This window comes from Durio zibethinus, chromosome 28 (assembly GCF_047325235.1).
Source record: "Durio zibethinus cultivar Kanyao isolate XHJ-2024 chromosome 28, ASM4732523v1, whole genome shotgun sequence".
NCBI lineage: Eukaryota > Viridiplantae > Streptophyta > Magnoliopsida > Malvales > Malvaceae > Durio > Durio zibethinus.
Genome location: NC_143189.1, coordinates 2331295 through 2352971, shown reverse-complemented (window position 1 = coordinate 2352971; position 21677 = coordinate 2331295). Strand labels below are relative to the sequence as shown.

Below are 21677 nucleotides of genomic sequence, written 5' to 3'. Positions count from 1 at the left end.
AAATATTAATGTATCATTTTCATTCTTAAATTAAACTTTGCTTTTGTTTTGCTTTTTTACTATACCCTTTTAATTTTCATGGATGTAAGTACAATTTACGTGCCAACACGACACCATGTTGAAAATGTCTGGTCCAATTTTAACCCAACCCGTTAGACACTGTTGTTCTTTTGGGGATAAGCCTCTTGTTCTTTTAACTCTTTACATTTATCCATGGCAACAGCAACAGCAGGAGCCCCAGCTCTCTCATCCCTCGCCCTTCGCTCTTCTACTCCTTCCTTTTCATTCCTCTTCCCCAAACCCACCAAACCCTTTTCTCTCTCCTGCTCATTCCACTCCCTTTCCCTCACACCCCAAGCCAAAGCCTCCGACATCAACACCTCCTTCTTCGACAACCTCAACCCCGAAGAAGACGTCGTCTTTGACCCACCAACACCCCCTGAAGGATTCACCCCCACCTTCTTTCGACGATGGCCCGAGGAAATGGAGGACGAAATCACTGCTGCCTATGAGGAACTCTGTGGCCCAGCCTACAGTGGGATCTCCGTTTTAGGCAACGACATAATGGACTCTAAGGTGAAGAAGACAAGTGGGTTTGGGAAGGTAAAGAAAGAGAAGGTAAGGGATGGCTTCGAGGAAAGAGTGGTTCAAGCTAGGAGAGTTACTAAAGTGGTTAAAGGAGGGAAACAATTGCATTTTAGAGCCATTGTTGTGGTTGGTGATAAGCAAGGACAAGTCGGTGTTGGAGTTCGGAAAACTAGGGAGGTTATTGCTGCTGTTCAGAAATCGGCTGTGAATGCAAGAGGGAATGTCATTACTATTCCTATGACAAAGTATTTGACTTTCCCACACCGGTGAGGAGTTCAAATCTTGCTTTGGTTAATCGGCGCATGACATTTTGTTGGAAAGTTGTGTTGTTAGTCTGTTTAAATGATGCAATTGGGAGGCTTTCATAATGTTGAAATATCGACAAAGATTTCTTGTGGGAAAACCCTATCATCCCCATCCAAAATCACTCATTAGGATCATATATGTACTTCACCATAGGAGCGGACTCAATATAGCCTAATATAATGGTAAAAGAAGGCATGCCAATATGTTTTTTGTTAATGTCATTGGGATGGCTGGCAGATCTGAGGGTGATTATGGGGCAGCAAAAGTGATGCTTAGACCCGCTGCACCTGGTACTGGAGTGATTGCAGGAGGTGCTGTGCGAATTGTTCTTGAAATGGCTGGTGTTGACAACGCGTTGGGTAGGCAACTTGGAAGTAAAAATGCCCTTAACCATGGCAGAGCTACAGTTGTTCCAGTGCAGAAAATGAAGCAGTTTCGTGAGGTTGCTCAAGAACGAGGGATTCTCATGGAAGAGCTTTGGAAATGATGGTCATGGAAGCAGCTTCACCATTTACCCTCATACTCCACTGGCAAAGCAGATTCAGTACACGAGGCTTTCATGTTGTAAGTCAACCAACTACTAGATTAAGACGTTTCTTTTTTTTATTATAATTGATGCTTTGCCTTCTAATTTAAAAAAAAAAATTTCCAATTAATTTTACTTTGAGCTTCTATTTGAATTTTTCTTTTTCATTTTCATATGTTCTCTGATGTCTGTGAAACACAATTGCTTGAGAACTTGCCATTTATCATGATATTGGCTGACATTATTTGCATTAATTACTTAAATATGATGCTATTTTGCAAGTTAAAAGTCCATTGAATATCAATTTGTTGATCGTAGTCCGCAAATCCTAATATGCAAGAAAGACGTGCCAGTAAAATCTAAGCATGAGCCGGCCAAACCTACTGACTTAGAATCTTGTTCTAGACAACCTAAAGCTAAAAGTTAAGATTAGCACTGCAGACTTGATTCAATGGTAAAACTGGCAGGCATCAGCTGAAGCATAGCCACCATGACAACCTTTTCTAGACCCAGTCTTCTTGATAATAACAGAAAGCAGCAGTTCTGAGACTGTGTGACCCTACACCTTCATAAAAGAACCCCTTGTTAAAGTCCCCTCCGTTTTGGAATTTTACAAATGTGCATTCAAAGGTCTCTTATGCTGTGTAGCTTCTACTGAGCTCCTCACATCATATAGCTGAAACATGGACAATTTCTTTCTTGGATTCTAATTTTCTAAAATCTGTTTCAGTTGCTGTTAGTTTGAGTTCTATAGAATGTTTAACAAGGGTTTGCTACCCTCAAGAACCAGTAAACCCCGTTGGCTAAATTAGCTAACGAAAATTTAGCTAACGAAAATGAAAAATTACAAATATCGGGCCCCAAAACAGGAATCACAAGTAAATCAACCCTGTTGGCTAAAGAAATAGTGGTCCTAATGTAGTATAATACCCAGCGTAAGACCCATTTAGCACTACTAAGACTCTTTCAGGTTCTCATTAGTTGCTTTCATAACCAAAAAAGAGTCCACCGAGCAAAGAAGCATATCCCATAAAAGCTATTAGAAGTTGGAGAAGAAGATGAAGAGATATACAGCGAAAGCAGAGAGGGAGAGAGAGAAACTACCCATTTTTGCATTTGTAGCATAGCTTTCTTGCTCTGGTTGTAGTAGGCGAGAGAAAGGAATTCCATATTTTGCATGTTAATGTGAATGCCAGGCCCAGCTCTCTTTTTTAGGTCTGAATTAGCTGGACCTCTTTAACTTCAAAATGCTCTATTATTTATTAGAATTAATAAAAAAAAAAAAGCAGTATACTACTTTTTTTAATGTCTCAATCTGTCATATTATTGGATCAGTGTTTTCATGGACGTGGATTTAGATAAAGATTATGCTAATGTAAGTTACCTGACCCTCAAATAACTTGGATTGAGTTAGACCCATGTTTCATGTGGACAAAGGAAAAGAACATATTACATGAAAACAAATTAAAACTTCATTCTTCTAATAGAGATCAACAATTTTAAAAATATTCTTTCATTTCCCATTTAAAAGAAAAGGATACAAGTTCAAAAGATTAGCCAACAAGAAAAGAGAAAACAAAAACCAGCATTTTATGCTACGGTTGTATTTCATTTTTCTACTTTTGGTTGTAAATTTTTCAGTCTGTAGGTAATATGATAAGATGTGAGTATAATCTATCTATACTTTTAAATATTCTGCCACAAAAAGGGCGCAACTGCTAACATGGTACTTGTCTTGACTGTTTAGTTTACCTGCGGTTGTCACTAACTTCTTCACCAAAAATGCTTCATTTTTACGCATGCCACTGGTACAAGCAAATGCTTGATTTCTCATGGAGGGCATCTTTACTTCCATATCTTAACACACTGGTCATGGCTTGTAGAGGCTAACATTTCAGTCTGTAGAGAATCTGCCAGTGAAGAAATTAATCCTCTGTGTGCTTCAACTGTCCATGTTTTATTGCTTTCAACTGGATTCCATAATTCAACAGACTGCCAAATTTTGAACAATTAGATCTCAATAGAGATTCTTGGAGAATGCTGTTATTTATTAATAATATTCTGAATACTTTACCTGGTAGCCACCAATGACCAAGAGTAGTGAATACCCTGGATGAAATGTGCAGGACTGGAACTTGTTGCCTGTTGAACGCAATTCGTGCAAGCATTCTCCGCCAGACACTGACCACACTCGTGCACTCTCTTCACTAATGGAGGCAATATACTTGCCACTTGGATCCCAGCAAATTGAAAGAACTTCTTTGTTATGTCCCTGAAAGAACGAATGTTGAAAGAATGTCACATTCGTTCATACATGCAAGGAGACAAATTGACTTGGATGCATGTAATCTATAATAACATGCAAAGCAAATCAACCTTCAAACAAAATTGGGGCTTATTGGTCTCAACATCAATTATATTGACAACATTTCCCGAAGCAGTTGCAATTAACTTTCCTAGTCCAGGCTGGAATCTGACTTGTTTAGTAGCTCCCTGCAGTCACCTCACAAGGAAATAGATGTAAGCAAATGGGGGTTAAGTAAGAAAATATAAAATTCTAATGGGGTAAGACCAGATGTAAGTTTGTTAACTACAAGTACTTAAATGTTTCCTAAAAAACTAAGCAGGTAAACAAAACAAAGCCATGCAACACAAAGAAAATTTTCCATGTTAAACTTCCCTTCAAAATGGCATTTATTTTATAGAAATCCGTAAGGATGTAAAACTAAAGATTCTAAAAGGTAAATTTTAACCATTAGCAATGTTTGCTACAAATATTACAGGAAAATATAATTAGACAACTCCATTCGAGAAACAAAGAAAAATAGTAACATTTCCAATCTAAGTTACTAGTAAACTTCGATGTCTCTGAGAAATTCTAACAGGTGCAATCTTACCTTAGAGACATGTATGCAAGAACGTTGGTTGATATTCCATAATCGCATCTCATTGTTACTATCAGAGGAACAAAGGAGATCAACGTTTCTAGGATGGAAATCTAATGACAACACCTGTTCAGCATGCCCCACAAGCTTGAAAAGTGATTTGCTTGGCTGAAATAGCAAAGAAATGAAGACATATTATCAAAAGGAAAATAAGTGCAATATACTAGTTGGCCTGTCTATCCAAAATAAAATGTCCTATAGAGGCATGAATTGCATACAACAGCCTTTATTCATTATGAACAAGCAGACAAAATTTTAGAAAATACTAAATAAATATCTGAAGTTCCAAAGAAAAATGGTTACTTTGGCAGAATCCCATATTTGGACAGTCTTGTCAAAGGAAGATGTTGCAAATATGGTTGAACTTGGTCTAAAACGAACATCAGTAATTAGAAGAGAATGGCCCTCTGAAGTTTTAACAAAATCAAGAGTTTCCATGTTCCATATCATGACCTGCCAGAAGAAAACTGCAATCATCTCTAAGCTTATACAAAAACGCCGTGAAGAAAAAAGCTACATTACACCTTAATACCACCTTCTTTTCATGCCCCGCAGTAGCCAGAAACTTCCCATCTGAGGAAAAATGGCAGCACAAGACTTTGCTTTTGCTTGAGTGGAGGCAACTAACTTCTCCAAAGGTGAAGCCTACACCAGTGATGACATACCAATCATTAGGATTATATTGAGTAATATCTTAACTGTTATGCTGCCACAAGTAAAATTTTTGCTGACAGAGTCCCATAGTATTTTCTACTTTGATGACTCGCAAACATATATATCTCTATAATATACACCAGGTTTGGTCATAGAAAGCTTTCATTGTCAACCTGGATTAGGTGCTACAACCAGATGTAGTCTTCCTATGCTGTTAACTATTTTTCAGCAATACAACATGGTTAGGGGAGGCTGGCAAAGATTCGAAATGCATAGGCAGTTCAAGGTGGGTTGCACCTTTCTATATTGAATAAATCAACCATTACCTTTCTATATTGCACCTTTCCATGGCATCAGTGCCTATTAAAGTAGAGCAGCAAAGCATTCTTCTGTTAGTCTTAACAGAATTACCTTTATGTTCATTTTTATTGGAAGTGTTGGAACGGCGTCGTAAAATTCTGAAAGGAGTGCTTGTATTATCAATATTATCATCATCATGGGACAGAAAAGACTCAACAGTGTCATCAACAGGTTTATTCTCCTCAGCTTTGATACAATCCTGCAGATGAACATTTCATGAAGGAGGCAACAATTATGATGCAAATATAAACAAAAAGATCATACAGGAAGTATTGATCAGCAAATTTGATGACACTCTCCATTGACATGGCAGATGAAAGAGGAAAAGCAATCAAAGTTTTAGGATGTACCAATTTCTTATCTGCCACCCTTGAATTTGATAGCTTCTTCTTCTTTCTTCCAGTCTGATCCAGAGCAAATACAATTATAAGAATAAATATCATGCTATACATGCACATAGAAACATATATTTGACCAGGATTTTCAAACAAATTCGGGGAAGCATTAGCAGTAGCTTTCCTTGAGAAAGCTAATGACAAACTTATTACCTGCTGTTGCTGTAGTATATTATCTTGTTTTTGATGTTCTTCAGTTTGCATTGTTTGGATCATCATCTGGTTCACCACCAATCAGTCACTAACGAGGAAAAGAATTATGATAGTTTTCATAAATGAGAGTGAAGGAGCTTCTAACAAAAAAACAAAACTAATGAACACTAGCATGCAAAGTTAAAAGTTGCATGCAAATTACTACTATAAGATCTCTTTTTCATTTATGACCATCATGATCTTTTAAAGAAGAGGGTTGATTCTGAAAATATTAGCATGCATGGTCATCACGGGTTATGACTCATGACATCTTACAGAGGGTATCTAGTGACAAATCCATTAGATGTAGAATACATCCGATCTTTATACGAAAAAAAAAAAAGGAAAACAATAACAATTACAAATTTTTGAAGAAATCAACTGGCCCAAAATTTACAAGTCACTGTTTCAACTAACCGGTCTCTTATGCTCAATTATTTCAGTATTGGGTAGGACCAGATTACGATAATTGAATTTGGCAGAGCTTCCAGGAAAAGTAGATGTCAGGTTTCTGGGCATATGTGACAGCCCCTGAGCTAATATCTCAGGTTGACAATTCAATATCTGAAATTGTTGCTGATAGTTTGGTGCCTGAAAGAGCAAATTTAACACCTTATACCCAAAACCATGGTAACCACACTCAAGTGCAGAAGTGCAGAACTACTAGTGAAAGTTCAAGCACATTTGTATTTACAATTGGAAGAACTTAAACATCTATTATATCAAAAAGAACAGAAAAAATTGGTACTTGCACCAACATCAGTTAATTAACACGCCACTTACATCCAAAGGCCATCCAATAAGTGCTGCTGAATCAATTGATTCATTCAATCCTGAAAAGATAAAGACCATGCGTCTGATATATCAAACATAAATATAATGTTACAATACCAACAAAATAAAGTAAACCAAGGCCAACACTGCGTGCATCTCCTGCATCTCTTGTCAAAATAAAGCAGATATACATAATTCATGTCCGGTCTTTGAATAGTATAGCCTAAGTAAAAATTGCAAAGATTATCTGATGGGATCAGTTTTTTCAGCATGAACACTGGATGAACTCAAATCAGACAAAAGACCAAGCTAACCTGCAGTATGAGGTCCAGTTACAGGGAGTTTGCCTTTTTGTGGCCCATAGGGGGTGGTTGGATTTATAGGAATGGTTCTCCCCAAGCTAATGCCACTTCGCTCCTGCATATCAAAAAAGCTTCTAACATTTAGTGAAATTAATAACAACTCGGTGCTCTTGTCAACACAGCTAAATAGTTTAGAACATACCCTCTTAACTTGATACTGAGCGAGATTTATCTGCTGTTGCAGAAGGCTGATACATGAAAGAATGTTAAAGGAAAAAAAAATGATATGAGAAACTCTCCATTTTATTGTTGAAGCAAATTACCATTTACCAGAATAATGAATAATAGTATATACTTCCTCTAATAATCCAAATTATACATTTCACCAATGGGCTAATAAAATTTCCTAGCTTCAAATTGCAATGAATCATGTAATATGCACCAAAAAGGCGAAACGCTTTGTCAATTAAAAAGCCAAGCATTTCCATAATAAAAATCTTAATTTTCGTAATACATTTTGTGTTGGTAAAGGGGATATAATGAAGCCAAAGAAACTATGAACTGTTTGTCAATTATACAGGCCTTTAGTTCAATAAAAACATATCTATACCTTGAACTGGTAGCAACTGAATTTGGGAGCCTCAGTTGGTTAGTTTCAAATGATCGCAAATTGGAATCAAAATCTCTGGGAATAGGAACCTGTCCAGGCCTTTGCTGATTTACCATTGATCGCGACAAAATTATTGGAACAAAATTTTGTGATTGATCTTCTAATTTTTCAGCCTGAGAATTTAACAAACAACACATAAGTTGACGAAGTTACAATAAAAATTAAAAAGTATAGCACAACATGATCTCAAATTCCACAAACAATAATCACCTTAGCAGAGGTTTCTGCTTCAGAGTACTCTTGAAGCTTTGGTTGCCTAGAGGCAAATAAGTCATAAAATAGTGACCACCATTCTTGTAAGAACCCTTGGGGAGAATCAATCACTGAAAACAATGACCCCTTTCTCTAATCAACAAATTACACAATTTATAGCAAATGTGAACTTTAAAATAATCTCCAAAAAGAAAAGGAAACTTCTAATGCTTTCCTGCATTAATTCCAAAATTCAGAATAAACCATGCAAAAAAAGAAGAACCAAAAGACTCATGTAGAAAACTAAATCAATTGGTTTGTTCTTGAACAAAGATAACAGAAACATTAATGCACATTGACATTGATGTACATATAGATGTGAGTTTAATAAACTTATAGCCTTCAAGATATTTCATATTAGAAAAGAAAATTTTATGCCCAGCATTTCAACATCGAGAATTATCTGCTAAAAACTGTACAATCGGTCTTTAGGAAATAAGCTTAATTAAAGGAATATATGTTACAAAGCAGGACATTGAAAAAGGAATGAAAAAAAGAGAGAGGTCATACCAACAGAATGGTTGGAAATACCGGCCTCTTTTCTGAAAGCTGTAGCAGTCTCATGCATATTCTTCTTCAGCAAATAATCGTGCAAGTAAAGGTCCAGCCTTTCTCCCCCAATCAAACAAACACAAATTCAAGCAGTAAATAATAATTGATATAATGAGAACCATAAAACAAAAAAGCAAGCAGAAAAACTGAAAAGCCTAAAACCCATGATCATAACAATGCCAAATACAACCCTTCACCCAAAAAAAAAAAGAAACTCACATTTTTTCAGCATCCCAACCATCCCCTGCCGCCATGAATATCTTCAAAAAACAAGTCTTCACTTTCACTGTGAAAACAAAAAAAAAAAAAAAAACAAAGCATGAAGTAGAATACATGGGGTATAAACTTATGGCACAAAAAGAAAGAAACGATGAAAACAAGAATACCCAGATACAGATTAAGGCGGAAGGAGCAGTAGAAATCAAAACGAGAGAGAAAAAAAAAAAGGAAAAAACAAATAAAAGGGGAAGTTGGGTCTTGAAAATTAACAAGAGGAAGAAAGAAACGTATGGGGGAGAGATGAGGATGGATATTGGATACCCAGAGGTAGCTAACCAGCAAGTGACAGTGCCATGCAAAAGAGAACCAAAATTGAATGATATGAATTGGCCACTGACAAACAAATTTGGCCTTTTCTATAGGGAAAAAAAAACAAGAGAGAGAAAAGTGAAAGTCCCCTCCTTTTTATTTTATTTGCAGGGGAGGGTTGCCAAGGAAAGAGTTTGGTGGACCCCCAAGCCCTTTGGCCTGGTTTAAGATTAAAAAAAATGGTTTTTTCTATCAATTTTGTTGATTTTTTTATTCACGCATAAATTTGGTGAAGGTTTAATTGGAAGCTTGATTTATGATTCGTTTTCTTTAATTAGGTTTTTGTAATTAAGATTTTAAAGTCTATTTATGGTTAAAAAGTAAAGATTTTTAGTGAAAAATGAGGGTTTTTGGCAAAATGTAGTCCATGGACAATGAATCATTGAATTGTGCAAGAAGTCAAAGGAACAACTAAGATTCAGTAATCAATATTACTATGTTTCCGATTTTGTTTTCACAAAAATCTCTATTTTCTTTTTTTTTTCTCTTATTTTTGGAAGATTTTTTTTACCTTACAAGTTGCTGTGTATAACCAAAAGTTGTTTTCAGAAAAACCACTCATTAATCTTTAAAAAAAAATTATATTATTTGATGCAATACTTACCATAATTTAATCAAATTACCATTTATATGAATTGCTACTTACCTTATTTAGTGTATTGAAAATTTTTGACGTCATCCTTTTTAGTTAAAAATAAATTTAAAAATTCGTGTTATCGTATTGTATTTCATATCTAACACGATTTTAAATATGATATAAATACTTAAATAATAAGAATAATCAAAACACGAACATAACACATTTATTATACGTATTATATGTAATACGATACGATTAATACATTTTAATTCATTTTAATAATAAGTAACATAACATGACACAATTAACATAATTAATATTAAAATATCTAATCAATAATTCAACATTAAATCAAAATAATAATATAATAAAAATATTAAAACACAATCATATATGTATTATAAACATGTCATTTATATGTATTGATATGATAACATAATTAAAATATAATTAATTAATTAATTAATCATACTGTAAACATGTAGCACGCGTAAGATACAAAATACAATATGTATAATGTCATATCTTAAGTGTGTTAATTTGATTAAAACACGAAACACAATTATAAAAAATACATACATAATTTGTTACGTATCATTTTTATATTATGTTAATGTATCATATTTAAAATTATCATATTTAGTTGAAAATTATAATATTATCTATCATTACTTTGATGACAAGCAACCATCTAATGATTTTTGTTTAGAATAAAGAAATGCAACCATATGATAAATGGAGAAAACAACTTGATAAATTACATTATAAAATTTGCCTTCATTTTCCTAAAATATATATTTTTTTAAATTTAAAACTTGAAGATTTATATTTTAATTATTAAAATTATAATTATAATTTTTTTCCAACAAATATTTCGTATAACGTATCAAATTCAAATAAAAAAATTCTTTTTATTTGAGAAAAAAAAAGGGATTAATCCAACTCTTTTGGTAAAAGATACATGCATCTGTCATGGATCGAGACTTAAGCTTCGAATCTGCGCAACTCTAAGATTCGAACATCCACTCATCCGATGTCTCAAATCAGCGGTCGTATAACGTATCAAATTCAAATAAAAAAATTCTTTTTATTTGGGAAAAAAAAAAGGAATTAATCCAACTCTTTTGGTAAAAGATACATGCATCTGTCATGGATCGAGAGTTAAGCTCCGAATCTGCGCAACTCCAAGATTCGAACATCCACTCATCCGATGTCTCAAATCAGCCTAATCGCTACGGTTCACACCCTTGTGAGGTATTGTCCGCTCTGATCCCCTTGATCTCACGGTTTTGTCCTATAAAAGACGTCTCACAAGAAAAAGGTGGTGTGAACCCTTTTATACCCCAGTGACCTTCCTATTATGTTCGATGTGAGATTTAGGACTCCTCCTTAGGTCCGTGACATTCTTCTCCATCCAATCTCGTGACGCCTTCGTCACGGAGGCTGACCACCTACCTACCTCCCTCGAGGTGCTTGACGTGGATCGAATGGTTTAAGGTTAGCTCTGATACCACTTGTCACGGGTCGAGACTTAAGCTCCAAACCCGCGCGGCTCCGAAACCCGGATATCTACTCATCCGACGTCCCAAATCAGCCTAACCGTCACGGTTCACACCCTTATGAAGTATTATCCGCTCTGACCTCCTTGATCTCACGGTTTTATCTTACAAAAAATACCTAATAAAAAAAAAATGATTTAAACCCTTTTATACTCCAATGAACTTCTTATTATGTTCGATGTGAAATTTAAGATTACTTCTTATGTCAGTGACACATCGACCTCTAATAAATTAAAATTTTATTAGAATGATATATTTATTTAAAAAAAAAAAACTAATATATTTGAATGATCTTAAAAACAAACATTTTTAAAGCATCCATTATAAAATGCAACTTCACTTTTTATTTAAAAAAATTCTACTACTAATATCATAATCCATTAAGACCAATTTAATTCTCTTTCATTCTATTACCTCTAATTAAAAAATTATAAATTTTTATTATAGAAAATTGCAGTTTATAAATAAAAAAGAAAATTAGATTAAAAAGAACCCTCTAAATTTTAAGTTTCATTTTTTTAACACAGTAATCTTGGATAAATAACAACAAAAAGAAAATTTTGCAAGGAAGAAACCATCTGTTATAATTTTATCAAGGCGATATGCTACATCTTCTTTGGGGTGAACCAGTTTCATTGAGTTCAGAGCCAGCTATGAGATTCTGCCTTGCACATATCATTGCCACTTGACAGTTGCAGCAGCTTATTCCTTGCCAAAACATAAAGCCCCTTTTTTCCCAAGGAACAGAACAAAAAAGCATGGCTTTTATTCTTATGCAAAAATGAAAAAAAAAAAATAGTGACATGATTAGCAGAAAGAAGCATTAGACATCCAATGGCTATGAATATGTGAGTGAGAAGTTAGGCATCTTCTTAGCTATAACATGGAGAAACAGTAATAGCATCTAAGGACAGAAATGAATATGAGAATAAATTAATTTAATAAAAAAAAAGAAAGGAGGATGGAGCTCTATATAGATCTTGGTTTTTGCGTACATTTGAATCATCAGTTCATGAAAAATGAAGTTTTTGCTTCAGCTCCCATGTTGTTCATGCTTCTGCTTTATCAAGAGCAAGAAGAGCAAAAATAAGGAGAAGGAAGCAAAGAGTGATTAATGAAGGCATCTCCGGGAACCAGAAAGAGAAGGAAGTACAATGATTTGCTTCCCCTTCAACCTTTTTCTTCTCGTTTCCTCCACAGGAATGCATCTCGTATTGTATCCTCTTATCATCCACCTTTCCTTTTCTTGATGACATCTTCACTTGTAATGCTATTTAAATGTTAAGAAAAAATGAAAATCACTCATTCTGTTTAATTGCTTCTTATTGATTATCTCTGACGATCGTTCGGTATCAAGTCCATCTCTTGCATTTGATGTTCAACAGAAACCAAACCAGTCTGTTCAAGAAACCTGCATAAGAAATCCAATCAACCTCATTCAGGGCGTCTGCAAAGTAACAGTTTCCAACAAGAGAAGATTAGAGATTCAATTTTGCAGCTTCAAATCATGTTCCAATAACAAAGGCCAGATCCCTATGCATCCAATTACTTGCTTGCATAAAGATGGTCATTCCCCCACTTTGTTGTTGTAAAACTGGAAAACGAACAAATCATGCATGCAGAAATTGTCACTTCAGAACATGGTTTAAACAAAATTCAGTGCTCCCAACTTACCTTTGCTATCTAAACCATGCTATATTGCTATGTGATAAGAACAGACAGTGGTGAAAGCAATTACAGGTTCAATCCTAAGTGCTGTCCAATGTAACAGAATATATGAAAAGAGCATGCCTGAGCCTGACTGGCTCCAGCTACAGAGAACATTATAAACTCTGTAAACTACTACTTTCGTCCTGTTTGTACAATACACACAAAATTTCACTAAGGTGACATCGCTAATATTGCAGACTACAGGCTACAAAGCCAATTCCTTTTAAGAGAAAAGGGGGAAACAATTAAAAGAAGCAGAAAAAGAAAAAAAATCAGAAAAGCCTGCACCTTCTTCTCTAGGTATTCAAGTGCAAAAATGCCAAACCATTAAAGTCTGCGGGAATCATGATAATAATGATACAGATACCTTTGACAATCCAACATAGCTTAACAAGTATACTCTCTGATCCAATGAGAACAATCAATCAAGCAATAGTTAATGCATATATGTCACTACTAGCTAGCTTAAGATGAAATAATACACATATTAGCAAGGTTGTCCAATGATAATACACAATCCCATGGTTTTCTTTAAATAATGATCAGAACATGAATAATACAAAGCAAACCAACATTAATGAAGCTATAAAACATAAATCCATGTGCAACTAAATTAAAAAAAAATGGAGTTTTATCATAGAATTAAGAAATATTACCAGTTAAGAAGCAAGAAAAGGGTGATGGTGATGAGAACAAGGAAAGCAATATGAAGAATCAAGGAAGAGTCACTAGAGGAGAATGCTAAACCCAACATAACAGCAAGGCAAAGACCCAACATCAAGAACGTTGATTTCAGTGTATTCCAGGTGGGACCCTAAAACCCAAATCTTATATTAGTAAATACATAAATATGCCTGCAAATATATATATATATATATATATATATATATGTGTGTGTGTGTGTGTGTGTATACAGAAAAAATAAAGGCAGAATCTTTGACAAGGAAATTGAACGGACGTTGACACCAGGAGCTAAAGCTCCAAGTAAAACTGCTTGGGCTGATGATATATCCCCGCCTGCTAACTGTTTCTTTTCCATTTGAGTTCGGTTTAAGATCTTTAGATCTTGGGTTTGACTTTAAAAATCAGGAAGCGAAAGGCAGAGGCTTTACACAAGAGGTTGAGGAAAGGGTGATAGTCCCATGGTCAATAACAAGCCTTATATTTTAATAGGGAGATGGAATCATAAGTCCGTTGTCGTCCAGCGGCTAGGATACCTGGCTTTCACCCAGGAGACCCGGGTTCGATTCCCGGCAACGGAAAATTGTTTTTTTCCTACACCTTAAAAGATTTGGACGGGTGGCCAGACCATGCCCTGCGAATTTAGTTTTCATGGCTTTTGATAGATTCTGAAAGACCAAAAACTGTTTTTTGTCTTTGAGTAGACGATAGTACGTAGTAGTTTGGCTAGGGCCATAAAATAAAGAACAATAAGGTTGTTTGGCTAGGGCCAATCTTATTTGATCAGAATTCTTGATATTTTTCTTCCATTGCTACTCATGATATCGAGCAAAGCATATTTAGAGAAGAAAACATTTCTAGCCAGTAAGAAGAGAGCATTATATTATTATAAAATCATTCTAAATGATCTGTAACACTTGTGGACAAGCTGGACATTCCTTCACACTTGAACCCCTCTCCTGTAGACATCTGGTTAAAACACACACATTGTCAAATTCTTTAAATATATACATGCATGCACAATTATCAACTTGTTTAAACTGACATTTAAGTCCTAGGGTAAATGTTGTATGCTGCGTTTAAGGTCCAACGAGAGCTTTGAAGCCTTAAGAAAAGCTTTTATCAACAGTTTGAGTTGCAACTCTTAATTTCCCATGTAAGTGGGATTTCTCAGGGTTGGATCCTGCTGGAGTAGCCATTCTTCCTCCTTCAGATACCACAAGAGTGGCTGTTGCTGGTCTCTAGTTTCAGTCACAGCGCCACAGCCATAAGGGCTCGGTCTTTGGTAACCATGAAACAGCTTCTCCCTTCTCGGTTCCTCCAAGCCATACACAAGGGGAAATCCTGGATGCAATATTGAACTCTCTGTATAAATTGTTGGATTTGAAACACAAGGAACTCCATGTTGATCAAAAAGACCAAAACCGGAAGCATCAGGAGTGGGAAAGTTCCTGAGATGCCCAGGAGCATAATAGTTGATAGGCCACATATGACTGTTGGCCCGGTCAAGATTGCGTTTTTCTCTGTATTGACGAAGCCATTCAGAAGATGTCATCCCGCTAAATGGAGGGTATTTATCCATGAAACCTGGAATGGAAGAACCATAATTAAGTTGGCCATCAGGAGACCAATTGTGATAGCCACTTACCCTTGATGCATCATAGAAATTCTCCGGTTTATTAACATACCCTGAGCCCTTACCATCAGAAAAACTGGATTGAGTACTATTAAACCAAGCCGCGTCATAAGGCAATAAAGGGGCAGAAGGTGCAGGAGCTGAATATGGAGGTGAGTAATGGTTGGTTGGAGCTTCAGATCTTGAAGAAGTGACAGAATACTCAATTTCACGGATGGAGAGATCACTCAGGGATGAAGTAGCTATTTCCTCAACAGGGCTCAAGCCCTGTATACTAACATCACTTCTCCCCTTTTCAGGACTGCTTAAAATTCCTCTATTTAGAACCCAGGCACTAAGGGAGGGAGGTCCAGCAGAGATTGGAACTTCTGAAAATGACAATGCTGTAGTATCTTTTACTAAAGGCTCCTGCTGCATGAAGGGCTTGCTGCACCTGTAATTAGAGATGTCAGAATGAAAATATGAAGTATCACCATGGGCTTGGTTTTGTGCTATGAGTAGGGAGGTTGCACGGCGCAAACATTCATCAGAAGGGACAGTTTCCTCCCTTTCATTTGGAGATGCAGGGCCTTTTGCATTATTAATTTTCACATTGAGCGGGGCTGAATTATATCTTGTAAGAGGCTCGAAGAGAATAACCTCTTCCTCTTCCATGGCGACAGATTTCCCATCCACAGCATGGTTGCTTAGATTTTCATTTGCAATCTGTGTTTCACATTCTTTTGTGGCTTCAGAAATATGTTGATGCAGCCCTTTGACACATACATCAGAATTGGTGGACTCCACCTTTCCTGATTCTGGTCTCTCGGGAATAACATTCGTATCTTTTGCATAGAATTTCATTCCCAAACTATCATAAGTGATCCATTTATAGGAACCATTTGATCTGTTTGCAATCTTCATCGCAGCATTGATTATACGCTTAATACGGTATTCAATCCCACTTTCATAACTGTCTATCTGATCCCAGTTAGTCGAGAAATCTAATGAAACATGTATTTGAGCTAATGGTGCAAAGCCCCTCAACTCATAGTCTTCCCACAGTGCAGTTCTTTCATGGGACAAGACTTCAACCCTACCATTTAACTGCTTCAAGAGGTCAATAAAAGCAGCAAAAAAATAAGACATAGAGCTTTTTGTTTCGTCATCCAACACATATGCTTCAACTTCATCAACTATGCTCATCAGCCACTCCACAAAAACAAGTATTGTGGGTAGAAGGGGACAAGTGTCTAAAAGATTTGCCTGCAAACATCTATAAACAAGACGTCCCATGAAAATGAATGTAGCAGTCAATCCCAATTGTATCAACTCAACAGGTTGCTTATGCTTTCCATCTTTTGACCCTTTAACTTCTGGGCTATTAATTAGATTATGGAAGACAAAGATGAAAACGGAAACAGCTTGAAGGGCACGGAAAGGGCCTGTTCTAGCCGAATCCATAAGCTGATAGGGCTCCAACAGGGCTCTTAGTTTTATATCATCTAAAGCTATCATCATATCCAACACCCCCATGGTAGATGCAAAAGCACAAGGGAAATCCTCCAAACTGCCTCACATCATAAAGAAGCCAAGAACATGAGAACTTAATTAAAAATGGAATAGAGCACCAAACAGCTTACTAACTTATCCTTAAAATATATTACTGAGCTTCCTAATTAAGGTAAGAGAAGCAGAAGTCATAACTCATAAGACAAAACAACACTTTCCATCTCGGACTTAATTCAGTAAAAATGAAGCAAGTTGATTAGCTAGCTACATTAAGTTGAGTAAGATTTGCAACATTCAATTGAGAGAAAGAAACCATCAGAAAAAATCTAGCAGTTCTAATATATGAGACACCTTAGGTTCTAGGATCATTGCATGTACATGTTTTGCATCTTGAAAGTTAATTCTTCATACCGTCTATATGCTTATGTACTAAGGTAGATTTATGCACATTAAAAGCCCAGACACGATAGTGAATGAGACAAACTAGCATATGGAGCCTTTTAAAACATATATACATCTGAAACGAACTAATTCTGTTCATTTGTGGTTACAAGGATTACCTGGATTTTAAGAAGAAGAAACTTAGTGTTCTGATAAGAAGTTGCCAGAAATTTTTTTCTGCAGAGTGATCATGTTCACCCTTCAACGGACAGCAATCTGAAATATTACTACTTGATTGTGATTTGAGTTGGGTATCACTTCTTTCAGATGGTTTTAAGAAATCAAAGCGGGCTGCACTTGAAAGAGAATGCAAATGACATGACCTGTTCTGCAAAATCACAACAAGCATTTGGATGGAAATCAGAAGTTGGTACAAATATCTAGAGGATAAAATTATTAGCAACGCAGGAGCAAACAGTCAAAGTCTTACCCTTTCAAATAGTAAAATGAGGTTGTTCCAGGCATCAGGGAAAGGTTCTTTTACAGCTAAACTTCTTACACAGTGGTATAGAGCAAGAAACTCATCCCCCACATATGTTGCCAATACTGCCAACTAAGTGTGAACATGATAGGTTATTCACAGAAATCAGGAATTCAAATGTTAAAATGCAATTCAGTTCTATATAATTGGCAAAGGTACCATGTTCCTCAAGATATTTCAATAGACAAATAAGAAAATAAGTAAAATACCTGATTTTGGGGGTTTCCACTATCTGGCCAAATTATTGCAGCTTCCAAGTAGTAGGTAGCTGCAACTGACCAGTTATGCTTCTGTACATTAGATTTTTCAAATTGCTCCATATATCTAGCAACATCCCCAAGACAAACTAAAAAGCGATGACATAAAAAGTGACATTTCTGCAATTTTGTTGGTTCAACAGAAGCAGTAACGCCACCCCTTTTAAACAAGGAAGATTCTTCTGGAAGTCCATAATGACTCCTGATTTTCACAACTAATTTTTTGTAAAATTCAGTAGCTTTTAGAAGAATTGACTTAAACCCTTCTATATGTTTGTCATCAGAACCACTACAGGCCATTGCAGATGCTGTACTTTCTGAATTAGCAGAGCTTCTTTTTATTCTGTTACGAAACTCATCAATGTGCTTATAGTGTAGCTTCCACAGTGAATATTCAACATCTTGAAGTTCTGTCAGTTCATGATCATTCAAAATGAAACTCTCGTAACTTAAACTGACTTTATGGTATAAGTCCCGAACATCAGAGTGCAATAAACCTTTGGAGTGGATTAATGCCCACAACTGCTTTTCCGTGCTAGCAATCTGAGACCAACATGATTCCAAGAGTCAAAAACTAATTGAAACAAAGGAGAGACAAAAACAGGTGATCACATGAAATTGTAGCTCCAAAGACGTACCTCAAGAAGGAAATTTGCTTTTTCTTTCTGATCTTTCAGGGGAACAGGTAAAGTAGTATTCATGATTATAGCCAGAAACCTTTTTTCAATATATTTTTATCTCGTCAACTGGATACACAAATGTTTATAGCACAATTGACCTATCATTTAATAATGTTGTTCATTAGAAATGAAAAAGAAGAGGAAAGAGAAGGACAAGAAACAACAACAACAGATAGGCAACTTTAAAGATAAAATAAAGAATACTGACTTGCATATTTTATGATATCTCCAAAATTTGCATGTAAACTTTACTTACTACTCGTAACTGAGAGTATAATAATGTATAATTCAAGTTTTCAGGAGTGTATACGATAATTTTGCAAAGATTTAACTAACATGATCAGTTCCTAATTCCAAACTAGGATGATAAATAAGCAAAACAGACGGGGCTGAAAACTAGCTTTGTGACAATAAGAAGAATGTGGACCTCCAGTAGTCCATATTGCTTGCATGGAACTCAAAACAATATGGTTTTTAGATTTCACTCATATCCATAAACATTGAATTTCTAAATTGGTGTTTAAGAAATCCCAAGCAGAACTTTTTATTTCACAAATTCATCCACTAACCATATCTCAAATACACAGATACGTTGAACCTTTACCAACTTCAGTACATATTTTTATGTCCATCCACTACTCATAACAAATCAAATTCATATAATCATATCTTGGATCACAAATCCCTCTTCCCAAATGAGCCATAAATGCTAAAACCTACTTTTGAGCATAATGCTTCTTAAGCTGGAAAAGTGCCATTTACTGGCACTTTGGGAGCATATTTTTGTCTCCTAAAATGCTATTATACCTATCGGAATGTAATTGATTTTGGAAGAAATTCTTTGCTTCTTTTTTCCCCTTAACGTTTCAACCACAGATGCACTTAAGTAAAATAAGAATAAAGGACTTCATCTGCAAAAGCATCCAAATGCCATTGACATGGATGAGAGCAAAAGCTCTGATTCAAATACTACTTTTACTGAAGTTGACACCTTAAGCAGAAATTTGAGAAGATATCATAATCATGGAATGAGCTTGGTACCACAATAAAATACCAAATCAAAAAGTACTAATACCTCTAAAATTCAACAAATTTCCCAGTCACTATCATCAGTGGGGAAAAGAGAAAAGGAAAAGGCAACAATTAACCTTTTTCAAGCAGATTATGCATTCAGAAATGACCATCATCATCACCTTAAAAAAAAAGTATTATAAGTTCTGAGGTAACAAACTGCTACAAAGTTTTCAGCTTTAAAAGCAATTATTCTATTAAGCATAAAACTTCTTGTTTACTGGTCATACGGAAAAACAAAACAATTAACTAGAAGAGAATTTAAAGAAATCCCCCGAGAAATTAGGGAAAAAACAAAAGAAAAACTGCATGAATTGAAATTGGAGAAATTCTCATCTGCAGACAGAGCAAAGTCATACCTTTTCCGTACAAAACATGAAATATTAACAGAAAACAAGAAGAGCAAGACCAGGTACGGTAAAAGAAACCACATCAAAGCAAGCAACCAAGAGATAATCACAGCAAATGTGCTGATATCTTTTTCAAGGACTACAAACCTAAGAATATCATGCCTGGAAATAAGAAAACCATCGCCAGTAAAAAAAAAAAACAAGGGAAGACAGATAGACAAAAGTAAAAAGCATCAACGAGAAAAGCCCATAAAAGATGGTAGAAACTTACTGCCAATTTTTGGAGAAGAAAAGATGACCAAACTAACCAAGCAGAAGTACCCATAAGGAGGGAAAGAGAAAGACAGAGAGAGAAGCGCGGGGATTGGCAGCTGCAAGAAGTGGTTAGATACCTGTACTGCTCAGTTATGAAACAGACAAAGTAAAAGGTCGCTGATGGTGAGACTCAAGGAAGGACTATCTAACCCTGATATTTACGCTATTTTTTGTTTTAAATTGTTGCTTTTTTTCTTTTTTTTTTCATTCTAATTACCAGTCATAGAATAAAAATTCTTCAAAGATAGGAATAAAAAAAGTGACTCATATTATCATCAGCATCTGTTACTCTTTGACTAAATGAAGACAGTATCCCTTGCAATCCAAGCTAAACCCATCTTTTTTCTTGTCTTGGAATTTCCATTACACTTTTTACAGTAAGAATAATAGCACCATCATGATTTCGGTAGCATGATTATTACAAGGGTTTATCCAATTACTACACTGATCAGATTAAACCTTGGACTAGCATCTTGTTTGGTGTTTTTTTTTTACATTGAATTAATGAAATGGGGCTGTAGCCGCACAACTGGCCCTGGTGAAGTGGCTGGTGCCTGGGGGTTTGTTGGGGTGTCTCTAGCAGCTTTCAAATGCAAACAAAGTCACTGAAAGTGATTTGCCTTTGGACAAATGTGAATAAATCCTTAGAAGAAAGAACCAACTCGTGTGCGAACAAATTGTGGAAAAGCAAAAATATGAATTTAACAAAGTGGACATCATCTTTGACAATATACATATCACCAAACAAAAATGCAAAGATTTTAAAGTTCTTCCAGAGGAGAGATATTCCTTGAAAACTTAAATTTGATAGCCCGCTAATAAATTAATCAATTGTTTTAAAGGAGGTGAAGTCATGAGGAAGTGAGGTTGGGTTTGCCTGCATGAGAGTCTTGGCGATGAAAACAAATAGTAGTATATAAAATAAATGAGGATTAATGCTCAGACGAGGCCTACTCTTCAATGTTCAAATCTGCATGGATAAAGAAGAAGCTTCCTCCTGCTGTGTGAATGTCGCGCACGCATGGTCTCCACTCTTCACTCTTCAGCGTATAGATGGCTCATATGTCCTGCTAACATGACCAGCACTACAACAAATTATGCCAATGATCATCACCATGGAAATATCTCAACCGTTTGATTATAATCACTAATAAATTCCACAAAAAATACTAAGTATTCAAACAACCTTCATCGTCAAGCTATTGGTTTGGCTTTAATGGTTCATGCTGTCGACAGTTTATGATGGAACGTCTAAACACACTTGGATTACCACCTATATTCATTTGTTATTACAAAAAAGGTAAATTTTACAATAACTTTC

General features: G+C 35.6%; 4 protein-coding genes and 1 non-coding gene across 13 annotated transcripts; 2 read left to right on the top strand and 3 right to left on the bottom strand.

The window, feature by feature from the left end:
* Window positions 1-164: 164 nt before the first annotated feature.
* LOC111281228 (small ribosomal subunit protein uS5c-like) lies at window positions 165-3684 on the top strand. 3 transcript variants are annotated; one of them, XR_002689101.2, is made up of 3 exons: window positions 165-854; window positions 1132-1458; window positions 3547-3684. XR_002689101.2 is itself a non-coding variant. In XM_022868893.2 (2 exons), exons 1-2 carry the CDS (start codon window positions 214-216, stop codon window positions 1379-1381), a joined length of 891 nt encoding a protein of 296 aa, XP_022724628.2. In that variant the 5' UTR covers window positions 165-213; the 3' UTR covers window positions 1382-1592. The 3 variants fall into 3 exon arrangements, 1 of the variants encoding a protein (XP_022724628.2); XR_016335120.1 differs by lacking the exon at window positions 3547-3684 and adding an exon at window positions 3168-3307; XM_022868893.2 differs by lacking the exon at window positions 3547-3684 and having other exon boundaries at window positions 1132-1592.
* Window positions 3266-9250, bottom strand: LOC111281227 (transcriptional corepressor LEUNIG_HOMOLOG-like). Of its 3 annotated transcripts, XM_089757231.1 has the most exons (18): window positions 8903-9250; window positions 8736-8802; window positions 8475-8572; window positions 7923-8035; window positions 7653-7825; window positions 7245-7290; window positions 7055-7157; window positions 6750-6799; window positions 6384-6557; window positions 5928-5993; window positions 5730-5783; window positions 5431-5578; window positions 4901-5010; window positions 4669-4818; window positions 4318-4473; window positions 3797-3913; window positions 3495-3692; window positions 3266-3412 (listed from the first exon to the last, which is right to left on the bottom strand). In XM_089757231.1, exons 2-18 carry the CDS (start codon window positions 8768-8770, stop codon window positions 3266-3268), a joined length of 1938 nt encoding a protein of 645 aa, XP_089613357.1. In that variant the 5' UTR covers window positions 8771-8802; window positions 8903-9250. The 3 variants fall into 3 exon arrangements, with proteins under 3 accessions (XP_089613357.1, XP_089613356.1, XP_089613355.1); XM_089757230.1 differs by having other exon boundaries at window positions 8736-9202; XM_089757229.1 differs by having other exon boundaries at window positions 7055-7290; window positions 8736-8953.
* A 2829-nt stretch (window positions 9251-12079) lies between these two features.
* On the bottom strand, window positions 12080-14092 carry LOC111280416 (uncharacterized). Of its 4 annotated transcripts, XR_016334955.1 has the most exons (5): window positions 13912-14091; window positions 13610-13767; window positions 12793-12837; window positions 12397-12654; window positions 12080-12300 (listed from the first exon to the last, which is right to left on the bottom strand). XR_016334955.1 is itself a non-coding variant. In XM_089756912.1 (4 exons), the coding sequence occupies exons 1-4, from the start codon at window positions 13990-13992 to the stop codon at window positions 12678-12680; spliced, it is 297 nt and encodes a 98-aa protein (XP_089613038.1). In that variant the 5' UTR covers window positions 13993-14092; the 3' UTR covers window positions 12080-12677. The 4 variants fall into 4 exon arrangements, 3 of the variants coding, with proteins under 3 accessions (XP_089613038.1, XP_089613037.1, XP_022723509.1); XM_089756912.1 differs by having other exon boundaries at window positions 12080-12690; window positions 13912-14092; XM_089756911.1 differs by having other exon boundaries at window positions 12080-12654.
* A 51-nt stretch (window positions 14093-14143) lies between these two features.
* Window positions 14144-14215, top strand: TRNAE-UUC (transfer RNA glutamic acid (anticodon UUC)). Its single transcript has one exon. It is a non-coding gene; the product is annotated as a tRNA-Glu (tRNA).
* Window positions 14216-14488: 273 nt separating this feature from the next.
* On the bottom strand, window positions 14489-20488 carry LOC111280415 (nonsense-mediated mRNA decay factor SMG7-like). Of its 2 annotated transcripts, XM_022867771.2 has the most exons (7): window positions 20313-20488; window positions 20051-20203; window positions 18579-18718; window positions 17893-18483; window positions 17633-17755; window positions 17322-17530; window positions 14489-16819 (listed from the first exon to the last, which is right to left on the bottom strand). In XM_022867771.2, the coding sequence occupies exons 3-7, from the start codon at window positions 18639-18641 to the stop codon at window positions 14779-14781; spliced, it is 3027 nt and encodes a 1008-aa protein (XP_022723506.2). In that variant the 5' UTR covers window positions 18642-18718; window positions 20051-20203; window positions 20313-20488; the 3' UTR covers window positions 14489-14778. The 2 variants fall into 2 exon arrangements, with proteins under 2 accessions (XP_022723506.2, XP_022723505.2); XM_022867770.2 differs by lacking the exon at window positions 20051-20203.
* Window positions 20489-21677: the final 1189 nt, after the last annotated feature.

Bases quoted from the DNA above. Each gene is read 5' to 3' on its own strand.
- LOC111281228 (XM_022868893.2), top strand. From the start codon at position 214: ATGGCAACAGCAACAGCAGGAGCCCCAGCTCTCTCATCCCTCGCCCTT. The intron at 855-1,131 runs GTGAGGAGTTCA...GATGGCTGGCAG, and splicing joins TATTTGACTTTCCCACACCG to ATCTGAGGGTGATTATGGGG.
- LOC111281227 (XM_089757229.1), bottom strand. From the start codon at position 8,851: ATGTATTCTACTTCATGCTTTGTTTTTTTTTTTTTTTTTGTTTTCACA. The intron at 6,558-6,749 runs GTAAGTGGCGTG...TTGCTCTTTCAG, and splicing joins TTATTGGATGGCCTTTGGAT to GCACCAAACTATCAGCAACA. The intron at 4,819-4,900 runs GTGGTATTAAGG...TTCTTCTGGCAG, and splicing joins CTGCGGGGCATGAAAAGAAG to GTCATGATATGGAACATGGA.
- LOC111280416 (XM_089756911.1), bottom strand. From the start codon at position 13,992: ATGGAAAAGAAACAGTTAGCAGGCGGGGATATATCATCAGCCCAAGCA. The intron at 12,838-13,609 runs GTAATATTTCTT...TTCGTTTTCCAG, and splicing joins CTTTTCTTGCTTCTTAACTG to TTTTACAACAACAAAGTGGG. The intron at 12,655-12,792 runs GTAATTGGATGC...TTTCTTATGCAG, and splicing joins GACCATCTTTATGCAAGCAA to GTTTCTTGAACAGACTGGTT.
- LOC111280415 (XM_022867771.2), bottom strand. From the start codon at position 18,641: ATGAATACTACTTTACCTGTTCCCCTGAAAGATCAGAAAGAAAAAGCA. The intron at 18,484-18,578 runs GTACGTCTTTGG...TGTTGGTCTCAG, and splicing joins AAGCAAATTTCCTTCTTGAG to ATTGCTAGCACGGAAAAGCA. The intron at 17,531-17,632 runs GTAAGACTTTGA...GTGATTTTGCAG, and splicing joins TCATTTTACTATTTGAAAGG to AACAGGTCATGTCATTTGCA.